This window comes from Pezoporus flaviventris, unplaced genomic scaffold, assembly GCF_033815535.1.
Source record: "Pezoporus flaviventris isolate CSIRO_AGI_PZ_B2104156 unplaced genomic scaffold, CSIRO_AGI_Pfla_v1 ptg000015l, whole genome shotgun sequence".
Taxonomy (NCBI): Eukaryota; Metazoa; Chordata; class Aves; order Psittaciformes; family Psittacidae; genus Pezoporus; species Pezoporus flaviventris.
Window position 1 is genome coordinate 19,292,265 of NW_026892563.1, and position 15,803 is coordinate 19,308,067.

General features: G+C 37.8%; 1 protein-coding gene across 3 annotated transcripts in view; it reads right to left on the minus strand.

The window, feature by feature from the left end:
• The window catches only part of MAP3K7CL (MAP3K7 C-terminal like), a 37,611-nt gene extending 23,590 nt beyond the window's left edge, over positions 1-14,021 (minus strand). The window contains exons 1-3 of one of the 3 annotated variants that reach the window (XM_061453731.1): positions 10,314-14,021; positions 8,032-8,176; positions 7,406-7,514 (exon numbers count right to left, since the gene is read on the minus strand). In XM_061453731.1, coding sequence (XP_061309715.1) covers positions 7,406-7,475 — 70 coding nt within the window. In that variant the 5' untranslated portion in view covers positions 7,476-7,514; positions 8,032-8,176; positions 10,314-14,021. Of the gene's footprint in view, positions 1-7,405; positions 7,515-7,768; positions 7,950-8,031; positions 8,177-10,313 lie in introns of those variants that run through there. The other 2 variants (XM_061453732.1, XM_061453730.1) reach the window with 2 other exon arrangements.
• Between the last annotated feature and the right edge of the window lie 1,782 nt (positions 14,022-15,803).

The following is a 15,803-nucleotide window of genomic DNA, read 5'->3' on the forward strand; positions in this document are numbered from 1 at the left end:
TGTGTCCACAGCAGCTAAGCTGCTATTTGTTTTGACAATTCCAGAAGTACAGTCTTCGGTACAGTAGCTTTAAGGAGGGACCTCAAACATTTTTAACATAAGAAAAACAAAGCAAAAACAACTTCAAAAACTGTAACGAAATATCAGCCAGCAATTAGCTTTTCACTGCACTGGATATTAACAAGAAATCAAAATTAATACAGTGTCGGAATATTAAAAATATATTGGATTATCTTAGGAAGAAAACCAGTAAGAGAAATGTTTGGAAATACTTTTGAAAGGATGGGATGGAAACAGAAATTACTATAGAGGAAATCCTTTCAATAAACAGATGTTCCCTTCTTATTTTTTGAGCTCCAAGTGACTGAGTCAATGGTACTAAAAATAGAACATATTGGTATCCTAACCATTATGACATACCATAGTACATTTTATAATGGGCCTGCCCTAGCATCCATTGAACAGCTGCTAGAGGTTTTTTTTTTAGTTATGCTAGTTTAAAACTTGTTTAAATCATCGTCTGATGTGTAGAACATCATCAAGAAAAGTCGAGGACTTCAGTGGTTTGAAATTTTTTTGAGTTCCTAATTCTCTTAGGCTACTCTGAAATTTTCAGCTGAAATATTTAGCTTACAAAAACTAACAAATTCTCAAAACTAACTGTAATCTTGCTTTCCCCAAAAAGAAAAACTTTCAGTGAAAATAAATTACTGCATGAGGTCAGTCTGGATTTCACTGTAGTCAAAGTAACAACCACAACAATAAAAGCAAAAATCACTTGGTAAAACATAAACATGTTTATATATCACACAAGGGGAAAGCAAATTACAGCTGTCATTCACCTCCTAAAACTTTATTGAGGATATTTTCAGAAAGTCAAGAGGAAAGATACAAAGTCTTGCATTTTCCCCTAAAAGTCATTATTGCCCTTACAAGCTTGAACACTGGATGTTATGCAGGGGATTGGATGAAACCACACTGGCTTCCAGCCTTAAAAAAACTATGACTCTGAAAATCAGAAACACTGAAAATGCCTGAAATATCAAAGAAGATCTTCTAAAGATCAAAACACTCTCATAATTATCTCTTCATCTTTCTATATTTGTTCTTTTCTATTCTACATCTCCTTAGACAACAGAATTTAGAAATAGCTCTTTTTCTCCTTCTTCAATTTATTAGCAGTATTTAATGAGTTGATTGTTATAAGGAATCACTGACATAATCAAAGACTCCCTTTATAATAAAGTTAGTGGCTTTTCTGTTTCACAATACTCTGAAAATAACTAGGCTGATTCTTCACCTGATACAAAAAGCAACAAGCTCCTGCTGTCACTATTTTACTGCTCCCTTCTCTGTCACTCATAAAGAAAAATGATTCAAGATAATTGTTGAAAACATATTTTGTTTAAAAATAAAAATATAAAAAATTCAGAGACTACAATTTGCTGCAACTGAAAATGAATCAAGGTTCTGGTCACAAGAAAAAAAGAAAGGAGGAAGAACATACACGTGAATGTTATGGCCATCCAAGCAAAGAGCACTAACATATGATGTGAAAGAGATCAGGGATGTCATTGCAACCACCTAAGTCAAAGTTATCTGATGCTTAATTTCCGAGTAGCACTTCCTGATTTCCCATAGATCCTGAAACTAATTTGAAATATAGAAGTATATTAAAGTACCTGTACCCCAATTACACGATGAACTCTGTATATACAGTTTTTTAACTAAAGGCTTGGTTCATGTGTATGGGATACGGTTTGGGTTTTATGTTTGTTTCATCAGGTTCATTCATCTATTTTGCTTGTTCCTGAAGTCTGTCATTATAACAGAGAGCATCTGAGGGAGGGTCTCCAGGGAAATTACTTCCTCCTTTTGCTTTCCATCAGCTGGGCTCAGACAAAGTATCCTCCTGTGTCAGAGCCAGCTCTCTGACCATTCCTACATCAAAACTAACACCACAACAAAATAACAAGCTCCCTAAGCATGCTGCCCAGTCAACTCTCCTTCATGCTTAAATGGTGTGATGGGCACCTTTGTGTAAGGGCAGCAATGTTAGGCTGCTCAATTTTCACTGTCATAGAATCATAGAATTATTTAGGTTGAAAAAAGACCTTTAAAATCATCAAGTCCAACCGTTAACCCAGCACTGCCAAGTCCACCACTAAACCATGTCTAAGCTCCTCAAGTCTTTTAAATAGTTCTGGGAATGGTGACTCAACCACTTCCCTGGGCAGCCTGTTCCAACACTTGACAACCTTTTTGGTGAACACATTTTTCTTAATATCCAATCTAAACCTGCCCTGGCACAGCTTGAGGTCATTTGCTCTTGACCTATCACTTGTTACTTTGGAGAAGAGACTGACACCACCCTCGCTACAACCTCCTTTCAGGCAGCTGTAGAGAGCGACAAGGTCTTCCCTGAGCCTCCTCCCTGAAAATGAATGTTACCCACCTTTGCAACCAATACCAGCCCATTCATTTCCTACCATAACATCTTAACAAGACTCTTCTGCCCATCCAAGTGACTCCTTTTTGTCTCTTTTCATTGCCTCCTCTCTATCTGGGGATGGAGCTGTGTGGGCCACTGGGTGTGCTCTTTGAGGAGCAATCTACTGCCCAGGTAAGTTCTCTCTGCTGACAGTATCTATTAATACAAAAGAGAGGTGGGTTTCTAATGTATAGTACAGAGATCCACACAAGCCATCTGATTTAGAGGACTGTACTGTATTAATACTGACTGTCTTCATTGAAAAGGCTTACTACTTTTCAGTGATGCCCTGATGCATTCAATCCCCTGGTATATGCTAATGTACATTTGAGAATGAATCACACTTTCTGGAAAGCTTCACTTATTCAATCATGTTCTGGCCTCTGGAGATTCCAATAGCCCAGACCTCCACCACATAAACGAACGAGTAAAATCCCTCACACTTTGCTGACTAACACAATGTCTGGTACAATTAAGTGTAACACCCCAGTCTCTTCCTATATGGCTGCTCTATTTAGCTGAGCTGTGGGATACAGGCAATAGTTAATAAATACTTTAAGAACAACAGCTGATTTACTTGCAGTATAAACCTGCGAATTACATTTTCTCAAGGATCTTCACAAAGACAGAAATAGAACATAAAAATTTAAATGTGTTGAAAGCATATTAAGGTTGCTAAATCAAGCACTCAAAATTTAGGAAATGCCAATGACAGCTCTGCTTCCTTGAGTAACTGAGTTATGATCCAGTCTTTAATTATACAATCAGGTACTATTTTTTTCTCCTACATGCGTGGGTAAGTGTATTCAGATCTCTTCCTCCTAAATTAAAGAATTAAATTAGTAACATAAGTAGGCTGTTATCCTGTAAGTGGATCAGCTATTACACAGGGCAAGTGCCCAAACTCAACTGCAAGTACTGCAAATCACAGTGGAACAACACTATCAAACTGTGTACTGGGGTCCATTCTTGGCCTTAGGAGGACAGTGAGATCCAGAAGCTCCAGTCTAGTTACTGACAGACAAGCATAGACTCATTGAATTCATCCTGGAAGGCTGTGTGGCTAAGTGACTGCGACTTGGCACTGCTGAGTGAAGCTCCCAGGCTTCTATTCACAGCCCTGCCTAACATGACCTTACACAACCTCACAGTTACCTCACTCGTAAAATAGTGGGGAATGGTCACTGCTTGACTAGGAACAGGCTATGAAGGCTTGCTCAGTAATAAGAGTTGTGGACCTTCTCAAAATAGAAATGCCCATAACAGAAGATACAAGAGCAAAACCCTGCTACTACACATACCTTTACCTAAGCCTAAAGCATCGTCTGCTGAATGCGCAGCCACTTTCCCTTTGAGGGTATCTCACTTAAGTTCCTGTCTAATTTCCCAAAGATCAAGCCACTTACTTATAGGCTGGGTGTAGTTTTAGGAAACTAGCTTTTCACGTTTTAGCCACATATTTTAGCAATCCCCACTGGTTGTCAGCCAGTATCTTATCTACTGGAAAGCCTCTGTTGCCATTACAACCAAAACGAGGATGGAAGAGGGATTTGAAGGTTGCTATTGAAGAAGTAACTATTGCAAAAGAGTCTTGCATGATCAACTGTAAAAGCAAAAAATTCTTCATGGTCACTAGGATAACAAAGGCATAAAGAGGAGTAAAGTAAGTAATTTGCTATGCTTGCAAAAATATTTCATTGTTCCACTGTCTGCAGTTTCATTAGAAGATGTATGCTTTGCCTTTGTTATCAGTGATTTTTCTGGAGAGTGCTATCAGAGGTAGATTAATCTCAAACAAAAGATATTACTTATCACCACATGTCATTAGCAGAACTTTTCATCTAGAGTCAAGCTTTTATTCTAGGAGGGAAAGTGAAGAGATGTTTGCCTATAAACCTTCCTTTAGAACTATTACACAAAAAAAAAATCCACTTCTCTAAAATGAATAAAGTTCCTGTTATAATCATTGCATCTTAATATGTTCAGTAAATAAGTCAGTGATATAAATTAGGACACACTGAATTTGTTGAATTAAATTGATTTTGATAAATGGCAATGAATTTTCTATTTGGGAAAACATTCAAATTTCAGAACACCAAGTTCAGTTTAACTTGCATTAGTTTTCCACTGATATAAGGTAGGCTGAAATAATAGTATTGAAATTCATTAAATTAGAATGGTACCTTAAGTCAAACTGGTGCAATACAGTGTGCAGACACACCCTGAGAAACCTATGTTTGATGCCAGTTTAGTGAACCTGAGTAAAAGAGCCAAACATAAATAGCTATATATACTTGAATAAGAGATACACAATAAAACTGTCTTCTTATATAGCACCCTCTCATGGGCTGCTCCTGAGACTTTTAAGGAACTGGTTACCCTACTTCCACATTAAAAATCCTGCTCAAAGTTGGCCAGGATTTCAGTCATCAGATATTGACTGGCAAATAATATAACACAATTAAATTATTTCTTTTATACTCAGGATAAGCCAGCTTCAGTCTTGTAGGTCAGTTAACACAAACTAATCTCTTCTCATGAGTTGAGAGCAGTTTCTCCTTTTGCTGCTCCTCACACCCAGTGCTTGGTTACAATCCTAGCCAGTGAGATAATCAGCACCCAGAAGAAACATTCCATTTCCCCTTTTTATATCCAGTTATGCTGCCAGTTCCTCCTCGTAAGCAGTTGTACAGCCCCCGGAAGGAGAATGCAAGCCTTTCTTGGTGAATCTGTTACTGTGCCCTTCAAGTGAGGTAGAATTTAAGGAAAAGCGTAAGTCAGATAGATTGCCTCACCACTTAGCCCTGGTGAAGAACATTTTGTATATAAAGCAGTACACAAGCTTTAACTGATGATTTACCATCACACTTGCAGCAGGTAACTCCTGTTTGAACTGAAAACAAGCTGTCAAGGAGAAATAAAAGATTAAATATAAAAAAATAAGGAGAAAAAACCAAGAAGAACAACAAAAAAATACAAGCCAAATATTGAATACTTAAAGGTCTATCTGTAAAATGGTTTTGTAGCTCATCTTGAAAAATAAAGTGTTAAATACTTATTTATACTTTCTTGATTCAACGATGGTTTGCTGGAAATTTTCAAAGCTGGTAAAAGTTTTTTTCCTTTGCCTTCTTTAGATATATCAAATGTAATAACCAAGTTCAGGCTTACTGTTAAGAGCAAGAACAGAATTTTTCTGTCATGGTAAAACAGTATGCTGTTTTAGACCTCCTGACAGAACCCAAGGGGATGTGATACAGAGGAGCTGGCCCTCACTTTACTGGCTGCTGTTTAGTTTCCTCAGTACTCACACAGATTCTGGATTGCATACTGCAGGAACACTTGTATATATACAATAAAGGCCTCAAAATATGGAAAAGTTTAACCAAACTGTAGCAGAAAAAGATTAGCTTTCTGTATTTTAGTTTATTTCTCTAAATGTTTAAAGAAAGGCTGTAATTATTAGCAGGATAGAAAAGTAAAAAATAAAATATGATGCAATGTTAAGGAAGCTAGGCTTCCTGCCTTTCATGTCGTCTTCTTCCAAGCTATTCACAACCTTGTCATTTCCTACCGCCATCTCTTGTCACAAATCACCCTGCCCTCTTTGATTTTCCCATGGTCTCAGCTTTCCCTGACTTGTTTTCAGTATCTTACATAAGCATTCTTTTTCCATAATTTGTAACAGCACTCCCCTTTCTTTTACATCTCTCTTAAAGACCTATTTTTGTCACAATTCCTGTGAGAAATTTGCCATGTTACTATGTCTTGAAATATAAGAATGATTCCTTATTACTTTCTATAATAAAATGTAATTACAAAATTATTTTAATTTACAAAAAATGGGCACACAGCCACAAGTACTCTTGAGCTGAAACTGATGTGCAGCAATATATAAAGATATTTGGGTTTAGATTGTCTTGCTTAGGGAATAAGATCCTGTTTCAGGCTTCTAGCTGCAAATTAATATTACATAACAACTATCTAGGAAAGATAATGCATATTCTAAAATACTTGTAAAATGAGAGAACTGTATTCAAATTGAGACTATTCATACAAAGCTCAGGAAGCAGCCTCACAATTATCCTGCAATGCATACCCTCCCATAAAGCACTCATCAGCAATAAGTTTCAGTTGGGGTTGTCAAAGATCCTTATATGTCATGCCATAAATGCATCCCAACCCTGGGTCCACGCACCCACCTTTAGCAACAGCACAGGCAACATTTTTTGGGATGCTTCACAGCTTCCAATTTACTTTATTTCATTCTAACTTTTACTGTTTGGCAACAGCTTCTCTAGACTTCAATAATATTTAAGGTGAAAACTAATAATATCCATCTATTCCAGAGATGAAAGGATCCATGTATGTACAGGGTATGTTTGGGGAAATTAATACTCCATCAGCACTAGCTGACAGGATAAGCATCAATGAAATCTCTCATGCTTTCTCAGGGCACATGCCATGTGGGGCATCTGTTTCCTGAAACCTTTCATCAAGCTGGGCACATGCAGCACTTTCCAACCTCCCTGCTGAAGGGAAAGTCTCTTTGTGCTCTTAGCATCATCCTCAGTAGAACATGCCATTTTTCTTTTTTTTGTTTTAAAATTCCTTAAAATCAGACATACCGCATATGTAGTTAAATTCGATAGTTAATTACAATCCAAATTATATTACTCAAACTACTGAAAGAAAGCTAAGATCTAAACCATCAGGTTCGTGGGTTTAGTATAATGAAATTGTTAATGGAAACATTAAAAGTTATCAGACAGGAAAACTGATCACATGCTATCACTTAGGAAAAAAATCTATGCGTAACACTGGACTTCATTTGACATTGTAAACACTGGTAAGAACGCATAAAATTTTAAAGCAATCATTTCACTGTGCTTTACTGCATAAATTAAACTGTACCTGGGGATTCATTCAGGCTGAAAGCAATTCGTACTGGTTTATCAGCAGGTACCCTGGCGGTGGTGATCATGTGGGCACTTGAGTCAATGCTTTTACCTGTTTGTTCCAGCTGTAATAATACAAACAATATACTTATTACAGAACACGTTACACCATTCAACAAATGAGGTTTAATGCTTTTCATGCATTCATAGCTATCTTTCTCATTCTAGCTAAGCAATGTTTAGAATCAAAGTCAAGGGAGCGCCATTTCACTTTTCCATTTAAAAAGGATTTAAGTGAAATTCAGTGCTGAGACTGCCTCTCTTTTGCTATTTACAGATTAGAAAGAACGATGGCAAAGGAAGCTTGCCCTCTCCTCACCTGCTTGCTCCCCGCCATTGCCCCTTCAGCAAGCCTTGACTCGTGGCAATGCTGCCTGGTTCTGAAGGTGAAGAAGGAAGAAGGGGTGGGGAGTTGAGAGTAACATGACCCCAAGCCTGCCATGTGATTGGAAACGTGCACACCACTCCACATGGTGTCAATGAGGAGACACCCATCCTCCTACCTTCCACCCATACTCCCCCAGTCAAACTGTGCCTGATAGTCACACACTTAATGGTCAGAAAGTTACTGGGTCTCCAAACCTTGGTGGTGATTCTTCAGTGGAACTCTGTGCAGGTGTAGGGGTCTGTCTGCATGGGTTTGACTCCTGGATCAGGACCTTATTCAGTCCTCAGTCTTTCTTCTGAGACCACCAATCCCAAAAAGTAGTTTTACTGAGATGAAACCCTGTCCATTCAGAAAACTGCTAGTTCATTTCAAGCTGAGCAACAAAAAGAATTGCCGAGCAACAAAAAAATTAGCCACTACTGATCTGTAATGGTATAATTAAAACATCTCTGAACACTCAAACGTTGTACTCAGAGCTCAGTGTACATTTAACCTTTTGACTGGTTTTGGTTAAATTCTATTAAATAGCTAAACGCAAGCTTAATCTCCTTGTATATCTAGCACAAAGCTGCTAAAATTCACAGAGATTAATCTTCTGATTAGCTCCATGTGTGGAGAACAAGAAGTCAGTGGGACATCATGCATGAAAAAGATCTGCCCATAAAGAAATTATTTTAGGACTGAAGACTATGCTATCCAGAGTGCATTGCATCCATACCAACTATGTGGACAGTTATGAGAGTCACTTTCAAATTAAGATAAAAACTCCTCAGTCAATTATAAACCAAATTCTTCAGGAAAATACAATTAATTTACTAAAAGTTGTACCACGTCAATAGACAACGCAGCATTTAGCTAGTGAAAGCAAAAGCCAGTGTCCTAAGCCAACAGCCTTGCAGTTTTTCAGTAAAGTAGGTATTGTACTGTACAGAAATCCAAACAACTCATTCTAATTTACACTTATTTATTTGGCAGTCTCAGAAAGTCAACAGGACAGAACAATATTTCAGGGTTATAGTCTTCCTTGGTGATGCACAAGTGAATCAAACAGTTCCCTGGCATCACTGCCTTGCAATCAGTGGAGGAGTATCAAATTTGCATTTGGCACATTAATTTCAGCATTTCTTTTGTGTTTCCTCTGTCTGTCTTAATATTTAGCTAGCAGAGTGATACGGTTACCCTGTAGCAATGCTACACAATAAATTGTTATTTGAAGTACATAATCCTTTCTTAAAATAACAGCAAATAATCTAAAATGATTACTTCAAATAAATCTTACTTGGAGCTGAGAGTGTCTCCTTCTACTAATACATGAAGGATATCAGGTATTGTTCTTTATTCCCCATTTCTAATAATCAAGACACAAAAATTGAACTCGTATCTATTGGGCAGAGACAAAGAAAAGTCAACTAAACTGCAACAGTGTATGTTTTTGGACTCAGGAAAAGATCCTTGGGTCAACTGAAATATTCCCTTTTGAAATGTATTGCATTAGACTCATAATTTTTACCTTCTGAGCATTATTGATCTCTATTTTTCCCCCCAGACCCTCACTTTATAAGAAACATCTGAGACATCTCATTGTTCTTCAAAAACAACAGAACTACTAATCAAAAATTCATTATATTTCCCTTCCATACCTGCCAGTACAAAGGAAAAAAAAAAGAAAGAAAATAAGAGATTTAAAGTGATAAGCACATCCTTAAAACATGGCTGTTCATCATTCTGTGTTGTTGGTACACAGTCCCCTGTCATCTGCTTACTATCTCAAGTGGTATTCCACATAAGAGTATACTTAACATTTCATATCATAGCCTGAGAAATGAAAATGATGCATTCTACTCAGGTTTTAAATTTGACATAAAATTATTGCTAGGAGCAAATCTGTTTTGTTTTTTTTTTTTATCCCAATCACACACTCTGTGGTCTGTGATGTCTTTAAATTACCTCTTTTAACTATCTAATATATGAGGGCAAAAATCAATACCCCTTAGATACGCAAGGGTGAATTCTATCATAACACAAAAAAGTATTTCCATTTTATTTCAATCCAGAAAAAGAAATCTCATCTTTATATGCAGCAGTTATCCTCCTATCCATTTTTTTTTTGTATTGCATTTATCCCTTCACTCCTTTTTGTGCAGAGTCCTCAAGTTCTTCATCACAAAAAGCAGTCACAGAGAACAGAAAGGGATGGAAGCAGCCTGTGTGCAGACAAAGTGATACAGGAAACACACAGACCAACTGCACCCAGTTCCCCACCTGCTTTCTCCATGTATGAAGAACAATAGCTCTGTAGACAGAGGGTGAGTGGGCAACCTGGAATTTAGTGAGATTTAATGAGCCGCTCTCTTCTTCACAACAATTGCCTATAGAACTGGCTGCTGCTTCTCCATGAAAAACCTGCTGCAGAACTCAGATTAGGTGCTGTTACAGCTCTATCAATTTAGTTCAGTTTTCACACCTGTTGCCTTACCTCACTTAGCGGAGTGTCTGCACTTGTATAATCCAGGGCCAGCCACTGCCTTGGCTTGTCGTTGCCTTTATGGAGTAAAGCTTCAATAAAAGAAAAGGCTGCACCTGCTGCATAGCAACAAACTGACAAGGTCTGAGAAGCTGAGACAGCTGTCAGGGCAACATGCTGCTACCTGCACTTCCCATAGGCTTTGCTGTCCCAAAAGATCACCCTTTTCCGCTTTTCTCCACAATTCCACCTTTCCTTCCTCTCCTTGCCAGTGACGAGGGATTATGATGCTGTCACGCTTCAGTGAAGAAAAAATCCTTCTGTCACAGGCATTATTAAGCAGCAAACTGTGGCGAGCCCAAGATTTTTAATTCATTAGTCCTGGCAAACCTAAAATACAAACAGACTTGCTTCATAGGACAGGAATGTTTTCAGCATGACCCAATCAGTGTCTGTGTCTATTCCAGCAAACTGGCAAAGATAGCATGACTCCAGTCAGCAAAAATGTCTGCAGCTCCAATCAGCTTGGGCTGACACTGCCAACTTGGACAGGCTACAAGCAAACTATCAAATGATAGCAGCAACTATCAAAACTAACAACAAGGGATGGGCTTGGCCCGTTAGGCTGGGTTCATGTTGGCTTTGGTCAAGCCAGGCTTGTCTAATAGCAATGATAGCTCTGCACTTCTGAGGAGGCAACGGGCAAATTTCAGAATGTGTACGCTGTGAAAGCAGATGTATTTATAGATGCATTGGTGATGGCAGTGATAGCTGAAGCTGACTAAATCAGAGATTTGACTGAACTCAGAGGATTTCCTAGTGTGATTTCAGATAGCTTTTGTGAATTTTTTTAAGCCACAGGCAAGCAATTAGTAGATAAATCTTGAAGTATCACAAGAGAGGTTAATTTCTTCAGCTTAAAATTTTATGTTCTGTAGCTGTGTCACACACATGTACTGCCTACATGATTTCTTTGATTGACTGTTAGCACAGTCACTTGAACAAATGGAGAAAACTGGAGAGTTACAGAATGATTACACAGAGTATCTTTATTGTCATGTGCTTGAAAAAGGGTTCTCTTGCTTTTATATTTCAAAATGTGTTTTTAAGGTATATTTTATGTTTTTAAATTCCAAATAGAGGTGTCTCTAACCCAGATCTCCTGTATAGGCACATTGCTAGATTCTCTTGGCTCAGCAAAGACACAGAGACTGCAGGACAAACAGAGACGTGAAGGTCTGAAGTCAAGTTTTCATCCTTCTTCACCCTTTCACCTTCTGGCCCTAGCCCAGGATTGATCTAATCAGTGCAAATCTCAGGAAACCAGCAGTTGCCCTTGTGGCCTCAAAAGACCTTTTCATACTTTGAAATGACTAAACTGCAAAGATATTTTACCCACAGTGCCTTTTCTCCAGCAGTGACCTGGGCAGCTACACCATTAGTTAGGTATCTGGTGAGGCCGTCTTTCTAACTGCAGTGTAATTTCAGGGCAGACTATGGGCTCTCACCCAAAGAGTTTGTGAAAAGCGGGACTGCAATTCTGACTACACTGACCATTTTCTCTTCTGTTGATGTGTTCCTGAAAAGATTGAGGGTTCCTCCCTGTATATCTCCTTTGGAATGACAGGGAAGAGAGATTTGTCTCTGATCACAACCATTATGGCAAATAATGTTCTACAGCTCAATAGCATCACCAGTACTGCTCGATAACATCAGCAGTTGATACTGATCTCCAGGTCCAGATCCAATTACTGCGAAAGTATTTGTTTGAAGATACAGAAAATCCTGGCTCCAGTAAAGTCACTACAAATATTCTGCTTCAGTTTCCATGGAGTCAGGGTGTCCCTGAGATCGTAAGACCCTCTTCTGCTTTGTATGGACAGATGGTATTTAGGTAGCATGAGTGCCTTCATTACATGCCATTACAGCAAAGCCTAAAAAAGGCTCTCTACAGAAAATCTTAAGACATGCAAGATCTTCAATAGCCATGACAGCAAGGGTCTTGGACAGAAATGATGTCTGAATAGCCCAGGGGTGTGTTTTCCAGATGGCTCTGACACTCCACATTTCCAGACTGACACTTCAGTTGTACTCAGTTTAAATAGTATATGCATTTGCAAATTGAATTCAAACCATTTTATATTTTGTATTCATTGCACACATATTTTTAAAATGTCAATGTTTCTAGTTAAATCTACATTATTATACACATTTTACAAAAGAAAATGGAATCACCTTTGCTTAATATGCACATTCCTAAGGGGTGTGCTGTGAATCATGCTAAAATACCAAAAATGCACAAACCTAAAGGCCCCTGATTTGCATTTAAATATCAGTTCTGTGCTTTACACAATGATTAGTCACCTGAAACTACTACTTTATGGAAGGTACCATATTTTTAGGATGTGAGAATATTACAGCATTCTGTATACAGAACATTAAATTTAAAACATCAGGTTGAATGATTTTACTGAAACCATTTTACCATCTATTTATTATTTGGTCTATGGTGCTAAAACTCCCAACAACATGGGTTTAAACAGCACATCTTAAAAGGTTCTGTAAATTACAGCAATAAACTAGGGAGGATCCCAGTTTTAAACAGTGGGAAAATTGGCATCCAGGATGCTTCACTTTGGAGACTTGCTCAAATTAACAGTCAAAAGCATTTTAAATTTTGGGTAGAGGTAAATCACACTGCTCTTATTCACTAAGTAGGTGACTAAGATCTGTGTATCTAAGAAAATTACTCTCCCATTTACTGCAACACAAAAAATACTTCTTTATAACAGGCTGCACATGCACCTTACAGTCATCTCTGTAATTACAGAATGCAGGTTTTTTTGTGCAGGAGTACAACCTGCCTTGTTCCCTTTTCCAGCATACTCTTAGTCATCAAATGCCTGGTACTCAAGCAAAATTCTTTCAATCCTGTACCACATTACGAAACTGGTGATATGCTAGAAGAGCGTATCATGTTTTATTCATCAAAAACACCTTAAAGGAACATGCACTAAATTAGTAACAGTGCGACTTACTGATATTCAGTAGTAGAAACACGCAAATTTATAACAATTTTTAGGATGAAGTATCAGTTATTCTACACATGTAAAAAAAGCTGATATCTGCTGTCTAATAAAACACCTGTTGCCCTCCCTTTTTTAGCTGTGCTACTTTCAATTTATCTCAGTTTCCTAGTATAAGGAGTATTTTAGTAGCATATGATTTCATTCATGCTAAAATGGTGTTTCACAGATTGCCAGCCACTATTTAAAAATGCACTTTAAATATTCTATCATATTGAAGATGTTCCAAGAAGAAATTAAAAAAATAAACTGTTTTGCATAAAATGAGACACAGAGCAAAAGCATCATCTTATAGATTCCTCTGAGTACAAACAGAATCCCATTTTTGATGATTTCTGATGAACTTATCTGCACCAAATTTTGTTAAAAATCACACTGTGGGAGGGATTCGGTCCCCTTTACTGACATTAGGGCTGATCAGGGTGAAGCTGTTCCATGCTGTAGAGAACTGATTTTGAAACCATAAGCATGGGTGAGTCACATCCTTTAACTCCACATTACCTGTAGAATTTCCAATACCACTTGGACTACATAGCTGAGAATTTGCCAGCTATTAAACGCTAGATGGTATATTCCATTTGTCTGCTATGGCAATTGAATAAGTGCCTTCACACCAGCCATAAAAATAGAACTTCTTTGTGATCTCTTCTTGCAGTCCATAAGGATAACCATCTCAAGTCTGCATGGAACTGGGCAGAGAAGTGTTTTTTACTAAAGCAGCAGTTATCCTAGGTGAGATCCGAACATCCGATATGAAGTAATAAAATCACAATTTTCCCAGCCAGAAATCCAGAAACAAGTAAGAATACTTCTTTCTTGTCTTTTGGATAATGGAAAGGTATAGATCAAATATAAATTATTTAGTCTTGTTGCATCTCACTCACAATCTGACCTCCCAAGTCCTGACAACCAGAGCAGCCAACAGAGCACTTCATTATTCTTCTTAGATGCTTCCTCCAGCCTCCTTGCCTATGCAGTATTTTAACAGAGGTAAAATAATGTACTTTCCCCAAAGCTCTATAATAATAAATGGCCAAACCCTATCAGATTAACTACAGTCATTAAAACCAGCATGAAACATACATTAAGCACTGACTTAAAAAATAGGATGAGAAACTTTATAATTAATGGCAAATTGACATGCAATAGCTGAATTCACTTATATAGGAACATAGGAATCTAATAAAGGAGGCCATTGCAGAGAAATTAAAAAATAAGCTCAATCACGATAATGTGGATTTACAGGAGTTGACTCAGCAATTTTTACACCTGCCTTAAGACCATCTGGAAATAACCACATCTTCAATCACTTGAAAACCCGACAGGTGAAAAACTCCATCACTTCCAAAGGAAACCCTAGACAGAAATTGTGGGACGCTAATTCTGCTGAGAGAAAGAAAACTGAAGCCTTTGAGATATGATGCTGCCAACGATCCTTGCATGTCTCTTGCAGAGATGAAAGCTGAAGTTAGAAACATTACTGGAAAAGACTCACTATTGTCAGAAATCAACAGGTGCAAACTTACATGCTTCACTCACATCAGCACAGAGATGGAAATAACCTTTAGAAACTAATTACAGGAAGAATGATAATGGGTCATCTCAACAGGGAATACTGAAGGTCAATATGGATAGACAGTGTACAGCAATTCACTGGGAGATCAGCAGCCTAACATTCAAAGCTAACACTAACTAAAAACACCATCTCTTTCTTGCAAGTACTTAAATACAAATGCTTCAATTTTGCTTACCAGTTGTGCCACTAAACCACATCTGTCCTAGAACAGAAAGATAATTCCCTCATAAAAGCAAAGTAATCGCTTTATTTCAACTAGACTTGCCATTCCTTAAGAGAATGCTTAGCTTACCTTAAGAACGTACCTGAAAAAGATACTATAATATATTACAGCCTCACTTGTTGATGATGGCTGAGAACATCATGCTCTTATGGATACATGCACAAGACTTTCAAGTGAACACACACTTTCACGAAGCTTTGACGCTGTAAGGAAGAAATCAACATCCAGAAGAATGGGGTGAAATCCTCAAAAGCGGCTGGTATTCTGCTCATACTTGAAACCTCACTGCTGATTCAGCACCAAAACTGCCTTAGTTAATAGTGCGAGCTGCAAAGAGAAGACATTTAGAAACAATTAATGCTAGAGTGTTTGTTAGCAAAAAATTTTCATTAGTAAATGCAGCCTATAATAGTCCAGGAAGCTCTCACACCTCCTCTATATATTTATCTTCTCTCCCTCCCTGAAGAGAAAATCTATGATTGATATTATAACTAGCAAGAGCACAGCAGACAGTTCTACACTGTGGTAGATGTATTAGGCACATGACAATCACACAGTGACAGATGTGTGTACATGAATTTATCTTGTTTTGTAGAATGACTATGTTAAAAAGGAAA